The 19,231-nt window shown below is 45.0% G+C and overlaps 1 protein-coding gene across 11 annotated transcripts in view; it reads left to right on the top strand.

Moving 5' to 3' along the window:
- Positions 1-17,913, top strand: part of kmt2e (lysine (K)-specific methyltransferase 2E) — a 29,735-nt gene extending 11,822 nt beyond the window's left edge. The window contains exons 1-25 of one of the 11 annotated variants that reach the window (XM_080050991.1): positions 469-569; positions 2,042-2,153; positions 2,665-2,894; positions 3,433-3,572; positions 4,105-4,289; positions 4,394-4,432; positions 4,556-4,756; positions 4,943-5,082; positions 5,218-5,335; positions 5,462-5,571; positions 5,901-6,147; positions 7,060-7,158; positions 9,031-9,102; positions 9,754-9,942; positions 10,224-10,259; positions 11,550-11,879; positions 12,140-12,439; positions 12,771-12,921; positions 13,139-13,365; positions 13,464-13,520; positions 13,803-14,345; positions 14,801-15,093; positions 15,323-15,399; positions 15,514-15,593; positions 15,684-17,913. In XM_080050991.1, coding sequence (XP_079907117.1) covers positions 2,722-2,894; positions 3,433-3,572; positions 4,105-4,289; positions 4,394-4,432; positions 4,556-4,756; positions 4,943-5,082; positions 5,218-5,335; positions 5,462-5,571; positions 5,901-6,147; positions 7,060-7,158; positions 9,031-9,102; positions 9,754-9,942; positions 10,224-10,259; positions 11,550-11,879; positions 12,140-12,439; positions 12,771-12,921; positions 13,139-13,365; positions 13,464-13,520; positions 13,803-14,345; positions 14,801-15,093; positions 15,323-15,399; positions 15,514-15,593; positions 15,684-16,682 — 4,806 coding nt within the window. In that variant the 5' untranslated portion in view covers positions 469-569; positions 2,042-2,153; positions 2,665-2,721 and the 3' untranslated portion in view covers positions 16,683-17,913. Of the gene's footprint in view, positions 1-468; positions 570-2,041; positions 2,154-2,664; positions 2,895-3,432; positions 3,573-4,104; positions 4,290-4,393; positions 4,433-4,555; positions 4,757-4,942; positions 5,083-5,217; positions 5,336-5,461; positions 5,572-5,900; positions 6,148-7,059; positions 7,159-9,030; positions 9,103-9,753; positions 9,943-10,223; positions 10,260-11,549; positions 11,880-12,139; positions 12,440-12,770; positions 12,922-13,138; positions 13,366-13,463; positions 13,521-13,802; positions 14,346-14,800; positions 15,094-15,322; positions 15,400-15,513; positions 15,594-15,683 lie in introns of those variants that run through there. The other 10 variants (XM_080050992.1, XM_080050993.1, XM_080050989.1 and 7 more) reach the window with 10 other exon arrangements.
- The last annotated feature ends 1,318 nt before the right edge of the window (positions 17,914-19,231 follow it).

Below are 19,231 nucleotides of genomic sequence, written 5' to 3'. Positions count from 1 at the left end.
AGCTATGCACACATTCAGCCGTGCTAACTTTCCTTCCCACTGAACAAACTTGCTCACTTGTTTGCCTTTGGTCTGTCTTTGCCTCAGTCACTCGTTCACCGATAGGTCAAACTGAACCATGGAAAAGCCCTATTCTAATGAATTCATATACCTATAAAAGGTTCCTCCTTTTAAGCAGTGAATGTTGCCTCAACCAGATCTTAAATCACTGTAATATAAAGTGTAGTGTAGACTTTGGTCCGCTTAATCATTGATGGGAGAAAGTTGGTGAACTTACTGCACTTTCTCAAGTACGATTTTTAAAATGTATATCCCTCTATCTTTTAAGTCCAGACTCTTTCTGTACACTTATATTTAAAAAAAGTAAGTCGGTGTGGCAGTTAATCTGTTGAGCACACACACACCAAAAGAAGCACACACCTTAGCCTGGGTCCGCCTTCAGACCTCATGCATGCACTTACGATTTCACTTTGACAGTGAATACTTGAGCGGCAACGCATACAGGAAGTGCTGCACATTGCTCTTAAGGCATGCAACAAGAGCCATAGGGCTGAGAAGAGCACACACAGGTATCGTATAACAACTTTACCTTTAGTTGTATTTAAAATTTCACTTCAGTTTAACTTACTCTAGCGACATCATTATTCTGTGTATCTCCCCATTCTTTTCACTGCACTTTTTGTTTCTGAATAAGGGCTTCAACGTGTCTGCTATGTGTGTGCACTGTGTAAGCAAAGCTGAGTGGTTTCACATGGGCAGAAATGCTGTGTGGCCTCTTGAGAGTCCCCATAGTCTTTTAGTCTTTTGTATCTATCTTACTCGCTGAACCTGAGAGCCTGTCCATAATGCTTAGTGAGCTTTTCTCTGTGTTTTTTTGCCTTGTTCGTGGAAACTTGTTGGCAGAGGCTCTCATGGAGTTAGTTTGTGTAACGTGTACTTTAAGTGTCTTCTGACCTGTGAACAGTTTGCTACACAGGGCTCTGAGAAAAAGAGAAGGATCGAGGGATGTTTTTCCGCATGATTTAACCACCAACAAATGTGGATGTCTGACTATTGCATGAAAACTCAACACACCTTACCTTGAACCCTCTCCTTTAATTTGAAATCCTTTTCCTTTTCGTTCGGAGCCTCTCCACCCATGTGCCCCTCTTCCTTCCTTCTTTTCCTCCTTTTTAATACCTGACTATCTTGTCTCATGCCAACCGCTTTTGCGAGTTCCACTTCCCCCTTCCTTTGGATCCACCCCCTAAGCAACTGAAGAATAGATTATTCTTGTCATAATAAGGGTGGGTTGGTCTCAAACTGCCAAACAGGCTCTGTGATCCTGTATAAAGTGGATCTTCTGGTTTGGTATGAATGAGCTTTAAAAACATGGCTGTGTGTGCTTTTTGTCACGCTTCGAATGATTGTCTGCCTCCCCAGATGTCGGTTCATGTGAACAAATGTCCTTTTATTTTGACATATATTCCTGTTATCTGTGTGGTGACATGACCCTACGCACAGTCAGTGGTGACTTTACTTGTGTACAAATACTAATATGGTCAAAAGTAAAAGTATTACAAAATGTATAGAAAGTAATCAATCTACTGGGGCACTAGATACAACTTTTTTTTGTAAGGGGTCAGGAGCTAAAATGGCTACTCTACTGATGTATATGCTTTTAAAATGTTTATTTTTGTAACATAAACTAACAGCTATAGCTCCCAGATCATTGTAATCATTTGTAAAGTAAAACATCCAATATTTACCTCTGAAAATGAGTGCAGTAGATGTTTTAAAGTAGCAAAACATTGTACTGATGTAACTGTACTCTCCACCACTGGATTTGTTGTCAGTGTATTGAATCCATCAATATTCTCACCATTTCACCTCCGTGTCACCAGCAGTACTTACTCTGCTTTCCTGCTCAGCACATTGACGCACACACACTTCCTCACACTGTTTGAGGGGAACAATCACTCTGTGTTGGTGTAGCCTTGATATCAAAGTTTTTCAGCATGCAGTAACGTCTGTTCTTTGTCTGTGTTGCTTTGCCCAGCAGACCAGAATCTGTGGAGGCCAGCCCTGTGGTGGTGGAAAAATCCAGCTACCCACACCAGATCTACAGCAGCAGTTCTCACCATTCCCACAGTTACATTGGCCTGCCTTACGCTGTGAGTACACACACACACACACACACACACACACACACCCTGTTACCAATAACCTGCATACCCTGAGCCCTTCCCCTCTGTTAATCATTGCACTATACCTACTAGCTCCCATTCAGGCCCACGTAGAACATTGACCTGTAAAGGACTGGCTTGCTCAAACTTTTTGTGATATAGGAAATAAAAGCAGCAACAACTTAATCGAGCAAAAGAAAATGAATCTCCAACTATTTGATGATTGATAAATCATTTAGGTCGTTGTTTTGGCAAACACTAAACATTTGATGGTCCCAGCTCCTTAAATGTTTGGGATTTTTTTCTTTTTGTTACATTTTCTTTGGTTTTTAATTTGTTGTCCTGACAAAATACGACAACTTTAACTCTAGGAAATAGTGAGGGGCATTTTGAAACGTTTTGTGATGTTGTATTGAGCAAACAATTCACTGAATGTTCACTGTACAAAACTGTCATTTACCTCCACCACATGACCCTAATCTTCCATCTTTTCTCTTAGGACCATAACTATGGGGCGCGGCCCCCACCTACACCCCCGGCCTCCCCTCCCCCCTCCATGTTGATCCGACAGGGGGAGGGGGGGTTGTTTGTTCCAGGAGGCCAGGACGAAGCTTCTCGGGGCACCACGCTCAGCACCTCAGAGGATGGCAGCTACGGGGCTGACATCACCCGCTGCATCTGTGGCTTCACCCACGATGACGGCTACATGATCTGCTGTGACAAGTGCAGGTGAGCGCCCAGTTTAAACTGCTTCTGTTTAGGGTACCCGCATTGAATTTAATATGCTCAAAATAAGGCCTTAAAAGTATTGAATTTCCGTGACAAAGTATTGAACTTCCTTTACAAAGGTCTTACATTTTGATAGCCCTTTTGTAGGATCAAATAAGTACTTGGAGAGGTTGTTATGTGGTAAATAGGCACTTTTAGATTTTCTTATTAAGAGTCTACACACTTCACAAAGCTATTGTTATATCAATGTGAGTTTATAATACATTTTCTTTTTTAATAGTACTTTAAATGCTGTTGAAGTTCCATTATATCCTTCTACTTTTGTCAATATGGCTTTGACATTGGCATTGGCATTACATTTTTCTTTTTTATAAAGGTATTAAAACGTCTTAAATTTAACTTTGATATCTCTGGGGGGTACCCTGTCTGTTCCTCCTGAGTCCCAAACCTGTCGCTAACAATAACACAACCTCAAACAGTGGTGTAGGAGCTTATATAAACAGTGTGTCATGATTTTTTGTTGTTGTTGTTTTTGCAGTGCCTGGCAGCATATAGACTGCATGGGCATCGACAGGCAGAACATTCCTGAGACTTACCTGTGTGAACGCTGCCAACCACGACACCTGGATAGAGAGAGGGCCATCTTGCTGCAGACCCGGAAACGGGAATGTTTGTCTGGTAAGCAACACTACACAGGTGTATATGCAGGCCTTATGCAGGCTTCATACACAAATGCGTTAGACCTTGATGTTTTAGTTTGACTTTGAAAAATCTCAACAAATATACAGAATATTTACAAAAAGTTGGATAAAATAAAACACAGTAGGTTATTTTCAGAGGTGCCATGACTGGTGAAAGTTATGAGCTGTTCTATGAGAGAGAACCCCATTGATAGATCTTTTCAGTTCTGCTTTCCCTGGCTTCCTCACTGCAGTAAAGCTTGTTAGTGAATAGAGCAGGTTGTAGGCCGTGTCAGGGTGCAGCCTTCCCCCCTGCAAGCCAGGCCCAATATCACTGAAGCCTGTGACACAGTGACACCTGCTGGGCAAGAGTCAAACTCATTTTCAATCTGCACCGTCCGTAACATGCCTCAAATTCCATTATCCTAACGTGGTGAGCTCTTTATGTTGCCTGCAGCAGCTGTAGCTCATTATAGCTCTGTTCATTACTCCTTACAAATAACTTGATATATACTTGTCTGCATATTCAGATGGGGATACCAGCGCTACAGAGAGTGGAGATGAGGTGCCACTAGAGCTCTACTCCACCTTCCAACACACGCCTACCAGCATCACCCTGACAACCGGGCGTCTAGGCCACAACAAGCAGATCGATAAAAAACGCAAAAAGAGTGGCGATAAGGAGCCTCAATCATCCGCTGCTCGAGCTAAGAAGGTCAGGTCTAATGAATTTATAATTAAAAAAGCTTATTGCACATTATGTATTACACGCTTGGACTTCAATGCATATTAAAGTTTTCGATGACTTTTTCTTTACAGGCCTTTCGAGAGGGTTCCCGAAAGTCCTCTAGGGTAAAGGTAAACGCACAGGACACACACAGCCACTTGTTACAGTGTCGTCCTGTCATTGTTTTTCTATCAGAACGTAGACTATCAGTGTACCAACAATTGCACTGTTTCTCTCTCTCGTTCTCCCTATAGGGTGCAGCTCCAGAGCAGGAGCCCTCGGAGCACCCGTCTCTGTGGGAGAACAAGATCCAGACGTGGATGGAGCGTTACGAGGAGGCCAGCAGCAACCAGTACAGCGAGGACGTCCAGGTCCTGCTGCGTGTTAAAGAGCAAGGCGACGGCAAGAGCCTGGCCTACAACACACACCCCGCCTCTTTCAAACCCCCTGTGGAGGTAACACACCTCTGTACTGTCAGATGCCCTGACGTTTAGTAGAGGCATGCATACACACTTTGACTGACAACCTCCTAAGCATGTAGTCAGTCTTACTGCACAAGCTTTATCCTTTGGATCTTAGTGTAATTTGATCTTTGGCTTGTAGAGGATCTTCACTCATGTCTGACGTTCTCCCTCTCCCAGAGTCAAGTTCAGAAGAACAAGAAGATCGTCAAGGCGGTGCGAGACTTGGCCCCTGACTCCCTGATCATTGAGTACAGGGGGAAGTTCATGCTTCGACAGCAGTTTGAGGCCAACGGATACTTCTTTAAGAGGTCAGGATGGTTAGTCACTTATCTCAAGGATTTGTTTCTTATGAATGTGAATTGAATGTGGCCGGTAACTGTAGTTCATTTCACTGTGGTGTTTTTCTCAGAATTTAACACTTGAGCATTGATCTCACTTGTTTCCCCTTGTAGGCCGTACCCATTTGTGCTATTTTATTCCAAATTTGACGGACTGGAGATGTGTGTGGACGCTCGCAGCTTCGGCAACGAAGCACGCTTCATCCGTCGCTCCTGCACCCCTAACTCTGAAGTGAGTAAACATCCCACAATAACTTAATGAAAAGCAGCGCTAACGCATAGGAATATTTTATGTATGCACTATTTTATGTATTCATCAACCTTTAACTTCTCTAATGTTTTACTTAATCTCCCTCAGGTGCGGCACGTCATTGAGGACGGCATGCTGCATCTGTACATCTACTCCTTGAGGCCAATCTTGAAGGGCACAGAGATCACCATCGGTTTTGATTTTGACTATGGCAGCTGGTGAGTAGGAAGGAGTGTAGCTTTCTCCAGGGCAGCTCCCAGGCTCTGGAACAGCCTCCCCTAACATATCCGTGACTCTGAGTCCCTCACCATCTTCCAGTCCAAACTCATGACCCATCTGTTCTCCTCTGCCTACCCCTAGTTCACCCACCAACCCAACTCTACATGTTATTTTTGTTTGTTTATTGTTTTGTTTTTGTAAAGCGCTCTGAGTGAGAGAAGAGCGCTATATAAATAAAATGTATTATTATATTATTACTTATACAGTAGTGAAGCTAGATCCTTTCACCTTCTAATGTCATACTTTGATCTTCTCTTAATGTTCAAAGTAAATACAAGGTGGACTGTGCCTGTGTGAAGGGCAACCCGGAGTGCCCGGTGCTCAAGCACAATCTGGAGCCCACAGAGAATCTGGGCCGGCGTCGAGGCAGTCGCAAGGACAAAGACATGGTCCTGGGGCGGGACGACCTGGGCCAGAACCAGAACATGGGTCTGGATGGGAAGGAGGGCAAGAGCATATGTGATGGCAAACAGAGAAAACTCTCTCCCCTCCGCCTCTCCATCTCAAACAACCAGGTAAAATGACACTCCTATGAACATCAAACATAATCAACACAATCTCACCCCTCTTCAACACTTTACTGCTCATATGTTACATGTTTAGACTTGTCCACTATAGCATATTTCTTTGTACATACACATTTACCCTTGTTGTCCATGCATGCCATTTTGTTTGATCTATGTGAAATGTTATGTGCATGTGTTTTCCATGTATACTTCCTCTTGAGTTCCCTCTTTTTCTCATCACTCCTTTTATGCATCCACCTTCCCTCAACTATCATTTCGACCACACAGCTCAGGATGTCACATTCTCTTGTGCCACACTAATGTGTTGCACAGTGTTGCCCTTTTGAGCAGGCATACATGCTTATCACAATCAGGTCGGTTTACTCTGATTTCTATGCTTTTCATGTGAAGGAGTATGAGAACATTTGAGTCTTGACCATTTAGAAATCAGTGCAGATTGTCACGTAGCTAAAGTTGGATGATTTGAGACATCCAGAAAACAAAATCTTGGTCACAATTAGGAAGAAAGGTGAGAAGAGATTTCCAAACAAAGGACAATTGCTTTTATTTTCACATGCTCACAATGAGCACAGGGCATTGTATTTCAGCTGCTACACAGTTTATCCAGTAAGAGGGTGTTGGTACAGCTTGGAGTATGCTAAAATTGAAGCAGTTACTATGAGTTGCAACAACAGATTCTTTAACAGGACACTGGTAAGACCAAAGATTGTGAGCAGGTGTGTTTTGGTGCTAAGACTGACCACTAACAACAGAGTGAGGTCCCTGGTTTGTTTGAGGTTTCCTCCCCCTAAACCCTTCCTTACCCTTCCCCTCTCCCCCTCTTCACCTGTCTCCCCTCTAGTCTGTAGTCAGACTGACTGATGATAAAGCGCCATACCCCACTCTCCCCTCCTCTTACAGGATCCTGAGTTATATGAGGATCTAGAAGACAAAACCTCCATTAGCAATGAAGTAGAGATGGAGTCAGAGGAGCAGAATGCAGAGAGAAGGAGGAAGATGGTAAGTGTTCAAAGATAGGGGGCTACAGCTTCTTTTTATTTATTTTTTGCCAAGCATCAACCCGGCAGGACCAGTGAAAATAAAAATAAAACTGTCCCCTTTTGCTCTGGTTGTGGACTCAATTATTTGTCTGCTAAGGGGCCCCGTGGCTTGGATAGACGCAGCTGTCCTCTCTACCTCCCTTTTCATGAAACTACCCTCGTCTTCATCACCCATCCACTGCTAGTGCTAGTGCTCCCCACCACTGCCAATGCCCCTGTTGCTGTTTTGTTCAGTCCTATTTTGTTTTCCTCCATCCTGCAGCTAAAACTTCCCTATTCTTTACAGTACTGAGGCTTTGTGCTTGTCTGTCAATACGCAGTTCCATTTATTTTCCTTTCTTTCTCCAGCTTAGGAGAAAATGAATAGGCCTCCCTTCAGGGTTATGTGCCTGTTTACACACCATCTCCCGTCATTACTAGGAACCAACCAGAGTACCGTGTCGTCAAACTGTCCCCTAGCATCCATTATAGCTTTTAGTATAGCGCTCCTCTCACCTTCGTTGCGAGTAGCAGTTTGAAAGGAACAATTACTGATTCAACCAGTCCTTTCCCTGCCAAACAGCCCTATGTCCCTGAGAGATGGGATCAAACACGCATACACACAGGCGAGCGTGGTACATTAAACTCACACACTCTCTGGAAATTACCCCGCAGTCAGCTTCATTTCACACGGTGGACCCGAGGTGCAAAGTGCTGACTCATCTTTGGCCAACGTACAGTTCTGCTAATCGGCAAGCGAGGGATAGATAGCTAAAGGGAGGGGGGAGGGGCGTGTTGCCAGGGCCATATTGACTTTGGGATATCCACTGGGCTGTTTTTCTATGGAATGTGGCCCAAGAGAAAACTCTGCTGCCCCGGAGCAAAGAAGTGTGCATTCACAAACTGTAGTAGATGCGTGTGGGTGTTGCAAATCCATGCCACCACACAAGTGCTGAGGAGAAAACATAGGTGTGCGTTGGAATGATATCGTGCCCAGACACAAGAGCACTTATTGTTTGAAAAGTCAACCTGGCTGTTTGTGTAATAATGTCCCCAAACAGCATTTTGTGTCAGAAGTCAGTGTTTTACCTGGGAGACTGGAGGCAAAACCGAACTGGCTAGGGGACAACCTGGACATGTCAGCAGTCTATCACACATGAAAACAGATCATTTTGATTTGGAAAAAATAAAAAAATAGTTGGAAAGTAGGACAGACTCCATCTATTTATAAAAAATAAATAAATGTTTCCCTCATAAACTATCAAAAATTGTTCTTAGAAAATGTATCACCAGCCAGTTTACTAATTTCATATCATGTTACAATTGTTTAGTTTGTAGACTTGTATTGGGCATATTGTGAGAATTTGGTCCTACGTTTCAGACACAGAATTTTGCTTTAGGCTGTGGACGTGTCTCACTGCATGATTTAGCTTGAACACCAAAGATTTTACCAAATTTTCCTCATGATTGTAAACTTTTGTCTATTGGCCTACTCAGCTTAAATAAGACTGTATTGTAATCTAAACTCAGGGGTTATGATTAAGATGGAAAACCATGTAGTGATGTGGCAGGTGTTAACCGCAAAGGTGTAAAACATCAGCTATTTAAGAAAATACCCCTTACACAGACATCTTTACAAATAAGTTACCTCCATATTTGGAAGTTTTGTGGTGTCTTTACTGCATCCCAACAGCCTTTAACATGTCCTACAACTACATAACCTGACACAGGCCAATTTGTAACACCAAACAATTAGTGAGTCATTTAGTGTAGCTCTGTCCAGTGTTTGTGAAGCCTTGTTTAGGGGGACATCTCTCTTCTAAACTGGGCTGTCTCTTTATTGAACATTCAGGCCAACCCAGCGGAGCAGTCCCATCTCCCAGTCGGGGCGGCTGCCAGCTGGAAGGGACTGAAACACAAGGAGGTAAACTTGACCCATACATAGACAACCCTACTCCACCCATCTACCAGCCTCCCCACCCCCAAATCTCCCAGAGGTGATTGGCTCACAACAAGTGTACTAACTGTCCCGTCGACACCTGTCTTCAGCCTGACCTACGCAGCAATATGTCGTTTTTAGTATGTTTGCGTGGTATGGATATCTTCTCAAAGGGGTGTGCTGACTGAAGGTGGAGCTCTTTGTTTGGGTTTTTGGTGGTGAAGGTAGCCCTGGGAGAATTTGTGGCACGAATACTGCACACAGGAACACATTAGACAAACTATTAACTTAGGTCAGGGCTTATTTATGAAGCACTTATCTCTAAAGGTAGAAGTGCGATATATAAATACAGTCCATTAACCATAAACATCCTCACGATATTTTTCTTCTGTCGCTCCTGTCTTACTTTGTGTCCTTTTTGTTTGTCTTATTGTGAAAGCGAGATGTCCCTTTTTGCACCTTTCTCTTCACGCGGCAAACTGCACTAAGCTAGATGGGCTTTCGCTTTATAGCACACATCGACCCGTTGTGTCGCTACCTCTTGGGGCTCTGTGGGAGAGAAGTTCTCCATGGACTAATGCTCCTGCTCCCTCTCCGTCACCCTCTTCTCCAAACCCCACTACTGTATCTTTGCAGACACGAGAGGAGAGGAAGATGGAGGCCATTCTGCAAGCGTTCGCCCGCATGGAGAAGAGAGAGAAACGCAGGGAGCAGGCCCTGGAAAGAATTGGTACCGGGGGTAAGCCAGAGTGCGGCATGCGCAGTGACTTCAAGGAGGAGCCTCCAGCAACGCCAGAGATGGCAGATTCTCCATGTGTCATGCAGGTGAGAGACAAATACAACTCACCTCAACAATGTATTTCATTTAGAATTGCTTTGTTTTTTATTTCTTTGCTTTTAATTCTATTTAAATAAAAAAGACAAGATTGCATCTGAGCTAAAACTGGCCATAACAACAATAACCACTTGTAGGATTTGGAAGTAGTTGATGTATATCATTGTTGTGTACCAGTCATTTTAAATAATCAAAGATTTGACTGAGGAACATGTTTGTGGGTGCATTTGTTTTGCGTCATTTTAATACATTACACAAAAACCCTCACCAGGATGAACAACAGTGGCGTTATCTCCCGGAGCCCAAGGTGAGCCAGGATTTCCCTTTTTTTTTTATCACACTGTATATACTGTATATGACAACTCACAATAACAATATGCCAGACGTAGGCCTATAAAAGCTCAGAAATACTTTTTTTAGTACACTACCTTTCATACTATACAAGACACATATTTTAGGAAAAGTCCTAGGATGAGACCCCTAATAATGGTTGGAGATTTTGTCTGACTTGGCTCCTCACGCCACTTCACTTCACATAGAATATTTTAGTTTGTCATTAAAAAAAAGTTGTGGGGAAATAAACACAACCTCATAGTAGGGATGGGCAAGATGACTCGTTGATTGGTAATTGATTTACTTTGTCGATAAAGTTAACATTTGTATCGTGCTAATACAGGTTGTGTTGCATAATGTCGGTTCTGAATTATTTCTGAAGCGATGCAAAAAATTGCTCTTTCGGGCAGCAATGTGAAACCTTACCAGCCGGGCGCGATTTAAACTATTTTTATGCGACAGAAGAAACGCAATAGCGTACTCACGTCACGTGTGCCTACGAGCTGCCGTAGTTATCAAACGTAAATATGAAGAAGTCAAGGCGAAGTTTGGCTTGGGACCATTTCGAACGAAAAAATTACGAAGTTTATTTTGGTCACTTAATTTTTGAACACTGCGAAGCCTAGGATAAGTACAAGACAGCGACTCCAATGATACCACTTAAACAACGTACTTCCGACTTAACGCACGCCGCGGTCACAACATACCTTCACCAGACTGTAATGTCGTTTTACAAGGTACTCTACTCGCCTTTGGTATCTCTCTGGAGGTCGTTTGATTACATGTCGCCTGTATGGTGCTCGTCGTCATAGCGACGATAGCGGCTAGCGTTAGCGCCTTTAGTGCGAGTTTCATCCAGGGCGATTATGAATAATTTTTCCAGACTAAGTAACGTAAAGTTAAACAGTTAAACTTGAATTGCTTGTCTAATAGGATTGTTGTTTGACTAGAAATTCCTGGAATGAAGACTGCATAGTTAATTAAAAACACGCAATTTTCGGCCATAAATTAATTCATATTTTTTTTAATAAAAAACATAAATCGCTAATAATTTATCATACATTTTTCCCAATTGTCAATCAAGAACGTTTCTTCAAATGCCCATCCCTACATCTGAGACAAAAACTGGCCACATAAAAAAAAAACACTAGTCAGATTGGAAGTGCTTGATTTAAATATCTCTATGTACAAACATTTGACAGCAGGGGGACATGGTTGTAGGTGCATTTGAATGCGTTTAAATACTCCACGGTCTTTCTTGTAGCCACTTCTGGAGGTGAAAGAGGAACCCGGGTTAAAGCCGGCCAAGGTCAAAGGCTCCAGGAACAGGAAAAGCTTCTCGAGGAACCGCACGCACATCGGCCAACAGCGCCGGCGAGCTCGCACCATCAGCACTTGCTCTGACCTGCAGCCTTGCTCTCCGACCGAGTCCGTGGAGCCTATGAGCAATGAGCCCCCCGACGGAGAGATGATCACTGCCCCAGAACCAGAGGCAGACTGTTCACAAGCGCCTGACGAAGACAGCCCTCCACACAGCAGCTCCCCCGCACCGGAGAGGAGCCGCAGCGGGAGCAAGAGCTTCAAAACTAAAAAGGTTCGGCCAACATCACTGTCACTATTACTGAACATTGGGGGCACATTTATACTTGGCTGTTTTTGTTTTTCTTTGGCCTTATATCAGGGTCTTACAGCTTTGTTTTTATAACTAAGCTACTCATAAACAAATACATTCTTAATGTATTTTTTATTTTTGCAAATACATACATCATATCATACATCTTTGTAATGTTTGAGAAACACTTCACATTGTCATAAAATGTAAAAATTAAAATCATGTCAAACCCTCTTCAACAGCACTTTGTGAGTGAGTGGGTGGGAGAGAAGCAGCAGGACCGTTGTGCCATGCGGACCCCAGAGCCGGCTCCGGAGCGGCCTCTGAGGATAAGCAGTGACCCTGAGGTCCTGGCCACGCAGCTGAATGCCCTGCCCGGCATGGCCTGCTCTCCACAGGTCTACAGCACGCCCAAACACTACGTCCGCTTCTCCTCCCCATTCCTGGCCAACCGCAGCCCCACCACTCCCGGAGTCCCCACCGGGAGACGGCGCTCCAGAGAACTGCCGGAAACGCCGCCAACCACCGGCTCCTGCAAGAAGGTACAGAGTCCTACTTAGGAATATATTCATAAGAGTTTGATGCTCCATGGAAGAAAAAAATAAATGCAGCCATTTTGGGAAAGTCCCACAGATCTGCAGAGCTAAGAAATAAAATAAATGGTAATAAAGTTCTCCCAAGTTGATATCAATCCCCAACTTTCTCTATGACAGCATCAAACGTTTTACACTCTGTTAAACTAATTTAATCGTGTGTACTTTTTCCTCCAATTATGAATGAATGTTCACTAGCATCAAAAGGCTGACAGTATTAAGTTGTTTTATTTTAGCTGCTTCCATTGTTGACGTTATGAACCTCTACTCCTTCTTACAGCGATGGTTGAAGCAGGCTCTAGAGGAGGAGGGATCCCCCAGTCCAGCCAGACGACCCAGTCTCCTCATGCCCTGTGAGGGTCCTCTCAGCCCCTCCATCAACGGAGACTCTGACAGCCCTCTGCCCTACAACGGCACCTGCTCATTACCAGGTAGGTTTATGTTAGAACTATACATCCAGCACTCTGTCTGCTGCAACATCAGGCTTTCTGACCACGCAAATTTCAGAATGAGACCATTACAAGGTTGGACATCTGTTGTTCTAGATTGAACCAATTAATTAGTTAAGAAAATTACAAAATGCAAAAACTGTATTGGGAAATATTGGGAGAACTTTCCGCTAAACATGAATATTCTTTTCCCCCACAGAGCTGCCCACACCTTTGAAAAAGCGGCGGTTGAGTCCGTTGGATGCCTGCATGTCCGAGAGCTCGACGCCCTATGGCTCCCCTTGTGCCACGCCCACCAGAGGAGACCAATCGGAGGCACCCGGGACCCCCATCTTACTGGCTACGCCACCACGTCTCCGGACAGAGGAGCCCACTACGGAGCCCCTGCCCAGCACCCCAACACAAACATTTAACACCCCTATGGAGGTAAGGCCGTCTCTACATCAAAGAAACCCCATGAAGGTTGCACATATGTTTACATTTAAGAACTGGAGTGACTCAGTCTGTTGTTGTTGTTTACACAGAGCGAGTCTTCAGTGGAGAGCTCCCCAGAGGTCAGCCGGAAACCCAGTGTACAAGAGGTGAGTGAAGGACACAGCAAATATCTTTCCACAACGGTTAGGGTTCAATGATTATATTGGATTGTTTTGTTGATAAAGGCTACATACCAATATCCATACTTCCTTGCTATTTAGTATGGTAAAAAAAAGTATTAGGATGTCCCTATACTTTTAGTCAAATGCAGTCTTCAGAGAGTAGAATGATTCTAACTCTGGTCTTGCTGTAAAGTAGTGTGGAGTTGTTGATGCATTTTCCTTTCAGTACGACAGTCCCCTGAATTTTATTACTCTTTCCGTTCCCAGGCGGATCGGCCTCCCTCGTTAGTGACGTCTCCCTGTGTCAGGGCTCCGAGCGTGGACATCCTGCCGGCAGAGGTCAAGGTGTCCGTCCCTGAGAGTCCACAGCCTCCAGCTGCTGAGCCTGTGGACTGTGGAGAGGACCGGGCCGACGGCGTGGTTGTAGAAGGCAGTAGTGAGGCTCCCGCGGCCACAGACACTTGTGCTTCCTCTTTCCCTGGCTGGATCAAAAGCCCAGAGAGAGGCCCGACTGGACCAGCTGGTCTGAACTTCTCTCCAGTCAACTCAAACTTAAGGGACCTCACCCCCTCACACACGCTGGAGCCTCTGCCGGTTCCCTTCAGGCCTGAATCTGCACCTGTGGCTGCAGCGGTGGCCACAGCAGGGACTGTGGCACTGGTAGTCCCTCCTACGCCCTTCATTGAAGGCCCGGCCCCGCTGTTCTACCCCTGCTCTGACGAGGGCAGTTCACTCGCTTTCTCGCGCTCACTCAGCGATGGCAGTGGCGAGGGAGGAGGCTCAGGGCAGAACCCGCCACAGAAGAAAAAGGTGAGAGAGCCAGTGCTAATTCTTTAAATTTTAGGAAGTTGAGGTGGAGTTGTCTGTATTATTTGACAAATTGTTGCAGCTCATATTTTACCTCTTTTATAGTAAATAGCAGAACAATAAAGAAGAGAAAGGGGATATGATGAATACAACAGGAAAGGCACTAAGACAACAAGAAAGAAAACATGATGTACCCTGGTATTTTGCAAGAAAAGCATGAGTTTGCATATTTAAAAGAATACATTTTCAGTTGAAAAATAGGAACTTAATACAGTATAATAGCTGTGTGTATATGTGATGTCATTGTCTCTTGTTCATGTGGATGTAATGATCTCAAAAGACTCTGACTCGCGCTGCTCTTTGTCAGTAACTGTCCCAATGCTGCCCTCTACTGGTTTGACATGAGCTCATGCCCTTTGTCCATAAATGACACGGTGGTTTCTCTGCTTCATTCCCAGGTTTCCCTGCTGGAATACAGGAAACGTCAGCGGGAGGCTCGACGCAGCGGCTCCAAGACCGAGTGCAGCTCTCCCGTCTCCACCCTGCCACCTCTGACCATGGACACCTTCCCTGTTGCTATGGAAACCACCAGTGAACCCCCTCCTCCTCCTCCGCCCCCTGCACCCGCTGCAACCACTGCTGCACCCGCGGCTCCATGCACCAACACCCCCATAACCACGGTGACAGAGCCCCAGAGCAGTGAGGAGGCAGAGGCAGCCGGAGAGATAGGGGAGAAGGAAGAAGTACAGTGGTGTGTACTAACCAAACTACTTGTTTGTTATCGAGTCATCATATATTTTGTTGTTTTGAAAGTTAATTCAAGGCTTTTAAAAAGGTCTGTGAGGTGCGTTTCTGAACGGTGCAGTGTTTTGCTAGCTTGTGTAGTGTATAGCAGTACAGTCATTATTTACTGAACCACTAACTGTGTTCCTTTTGAGGAAGCTGGTTGTGACAACGTTTCTCTTGATGTTTGTTTTTAGGACGTCGTCCAATTCTGTGGAGCAAGCTCGAGAACGCAGCTACCACAGAGCTTTGTTGCTCAGCAAAGACAAAGAAGGTAGGAATCATGACTCTGCATTGAAGAAATAGTTTAACAGAAAAAAGAAAGATTTTTTTTTTTCAAGATTTTCACATTTGTGCAAAATATAACATTGTCTTGTCCTCATTTTAGATGGCGAGACAGAAAGTGGAGATACAGCTGCACTGAGGGATTGCCCATCTCCAAGTCTTCAAAAGACCCCCACCCCCACAGTAAGTCAACATCACCCACATGAAGCACACCTGTCTCCTCTCAGCTCCTTATGAACCAGTGTGTGACTTCTCCTGTGCCTTCCCTCACAGCCCTGCTCCCCCGGTCGGCCAGCCAAGGAAGAAGACAGCGGTGACGCTCAACCCTGGACTCCAAATCCCAGCAGCCAGCCTCCGAGCAAGCTGCCGGCTGCAGGACCCAAACCTGCTCCTCTGACCCCAACCAAGCTGCACCCCGCCCCCTTACCCTCCTCCCCCGTCCACTACCCCGGACCCTCCCTCCTGCACTCGCCCAAGCCCCAGCCTCAAGGCTCTCCCTTCCGCAGCCAGAGGGCGCTGTTCTCCACTCAGCCTCCGACCCAAACGCAGCCCCAGACTCAAACCGGCCCGGCGTCTTTCCCTCAGTACAACGCCCAGAGCGCTCCACCACCCCCTCCCCCTCCTCCCCCGGCTCCCCCAGTCTCCACTGCGTATTTCCCCAGCTCTGCCCCGTCTCCTAGCGGACCTTTCCCCGGGTTCAAAGCTGCCGTCGTGTCCCAGTACCCGCCCGGTTCTCAGCCCATGATGCAGACTCTTCCCCCCCACAGCACAGTGCACTATCAGAGCTCGGCCGCCGCTCCTCCTCCGCCCCCTCCTCCCCCTCCCCCACACCCCATGCCCGGGCCCACACTGCTGCACGTCAACCTGCAGCCTCCGACCATCCAGCAGCACCAGCTCATGTTGACCAACGCCCCTCCTCCACCCCCGCCGCCACAGGGACAGAATGCCCAGCAGCAGCAGCCTGTTTCTGGCAGTGCCCTGCTGTCACTCACCCCTCCACCACCCCCTCCCCCTCCTCCCCCTGCCCCCTCGTCCAACACCCCCATGCAGCAACTCCACTTTCAGAACTTAGCTGGTTTTCAGCCGACGTTGCTACACCCGGGCCCCGCTGCCAACCCGGCAGTGCCCCCATCCACATACCCCCCGCCCCTCCAGCAGACAGGACTGCCTCCCCCTCCCCCTCCTCCCCCACAACAGACTCCAGGCCAGGCCCAGGCCGCCACCGCTGCCCCTTTCCACAGCTCGGGCTACCTGAGCACGGGGTGGCACTGACTTTCTGCCCATCCCCCATGACCCCATAAGAACTCAGCCTGAGAGGGGCCTGTACCATTTTAAAAACTGTAAAATATGTTTTCTATGTACACATGAACACATGGCCAGTGGAAAAACAGCTGTTGGTGGGAGAAAACGATACTTTTTAAATAAAAAAAAACAAGGACAGAAAATTTTAGAAAAAAAAGAAAGGACAGTGAAACAAATCTTCGAGACAAACTGTAAAAGTGAATATGGACGATCCCCCCGCGGTGCTCATAGCCCTCTCTCTGTTTGTTTTTATATATCCTTCCTGTGATGGAGAGGGAGAAACTCTCTGTTGTGTGTCTTGTTTGGACTCCCGTTGTAAGGCCCCGCACTTTGTTTATCATTGGACATTCCAGCCTATAGCCCGGCCCCCCTTCCTTTGTCAGTTATTCCTTTTACTTCCTCTTCTCTCTCGTCTGTTATTGGCTCTTTACACCATTTTATTTGTTTTAATCTAGTGGCTCATTATAGCGAAACAGAAAAGCTTTTTGTATAGAGAAAAAAACAACACAATTATTTTTTTTATTCCTCTGTCTAACAACAAATATCTGTTCACCGCTGCAGATTCAGAAAAGACCCATTTCTGGGAGCCCCCCTAACCGCCCCGGGAGGCTGCACTCGTGTGTGTGTGGTTGTGTGTACACCTGTTTGTGCGTGTGTGTGTGTGTGTGTGTGTGTGTGTGTGTGTGTGTGTATGTGTGTGTGTGTTTGTGTTATAGAGTGAAGGAGTATGGCTGCTTTAGAAGAGGTGTGTGTTTGAGAGATTTGTTGTAACGAGTGCTTGTAGTCTTCTGAGGTAGGCAGAGTGGTCTTGCCCATAGGTTAGCGGTTTATTTTTGAATATCGATGGTTATTTGTAGAAAGTGTAATTTAATGTATAGGAGGTTACTCCAGCTTTCACCAGGAACAGGTTGTAAATATTTTCTTTTTTTTTATGCTTGTACAAGTCGCTCCCATCCCATTTTCAAATATGGTTGTACATATGAACACTCTTCTTGGCAAAGCTGAATGTGTCTGTGACTGTAGCTTTATTTTATTACCCCCCACCCCACCCTCTTCAACTCTTCTGTCTTTTTTATCATTTGTGTGTGTGAGTGTATGTTTGTGTGGAGGGGAGAGACTCACAGACACTGCACTGGTTGGCTATTTTCATGGTTCATTATAATAAATCACTGTAATGACAGTTTTATACAACTTGTCGTGACATGCGTCTCTGGGAGAATTTGTGTTGCCGTCTTCTCTCCGCCGCTGGCAGCGTCTTTGACAAATTACCGCTCAACTTTTTTTTTGCCTTCAGGACAGAAGACGGGGAAAATACAAGGACGGCAAAAAGCTTCTGCTGCAGATAATAGACCTGTGAGAATTGGCTCCATTAAAGAATGTGCACAAAAAGCAGAAACATACTGCTGGCTCATTCACAATTCTGCTGTTGTTGCTAACGGGCATGAGGGAGGAAGACCATTTATGGTCAAAGTGCTTTCAGGTGATTTAGAGGAGAATTGGGATGGAGACAACAGTCTGTATTGTAGTAATTATCCTTCTAAAGTTAATTCATTGCATGACTATGAGGAGTATGCATCAAAATGAAGGACATTTGGGGAAAACTTTTTGATTGGTTGGTGCAGGGGGAAGCCACTGGTGTAAAGTTCAGAGAACCACTAAAATGTCCAGACCAATAAGACTGAAGTATGTGGACTGTATAAATACTTTATCGACATATAGCATTGTAAGAAAAACATTTCTTTTTTTATTATGTCTCTCACTTTGACTCCATATTCGATGTTTATCACCTGGACAGAACCTTACAGAAGAAAGATTCAACACATTTTATTTTGATATAAAATACACCTTGGGATCAGGAGAGCGACTCGACGATGAACAGTAGTTTTTAGAGTAACAGTCTTAGAGATACAGCTTTGTATCACTCGAATAACAAGGGATAATATCAAAGGAGGCATTCACAAGGAAAACACTGCTGTATGAAACTAGAAAATATCCTTATGTTTTTTTAGGTTTTACTATTTGTCAAAACCTATATCCAGTCCAGTTTAGCTTTTCTTACATTCCTTTATTACTCCACAATACTGTCAGATTTCACAATACTGTATGGCACACACTAATAATGGACCAATAGCTTTACATTTCAAAATCAAGACAAAGTACAGGGACATAATCAACATGTTGCTATACACATATCATAGACTTGAAACAATTGATGCTTTCTCCTATTTAGTTTTCCAAAGTTGTCACCAGAATAAAAACTCTTATTATAACAATTTTGATTCTATCACATCAAACATTTAATAATAATAAACCATTCACTTCCCCTCTTTCACAGGGGACTTCCTTGACCTGACGAGAAATAAGACCGGGCAACTTGCAACCTTGACTCTGTTAAGTTACTTGTTTGTGTCGGTGGAACTCTGGATAATTAGTTTTGTTATAATTCCATTTCAGCGCCCGTTGCTCAGTGAGTGTCCATCCAAACACATTTCCTGGAGCTGAATCAATATAAAGAGTGT

This window comes from Ammodytes marinus, assembly GCF_949987685.1.
Source record: "Ammodytes marinus genome assembly, chromosome: 22".
Lineage (NCBI taxonomy): Eukaryota > Metazoa > Chordata > Actinopteri > Uranoscopiformes > Ammodytidae > Ammodytes > Ammodytes marinus.
This window is presented reverse-complemented; position numbering and strand designations above follow the sequence as displayed.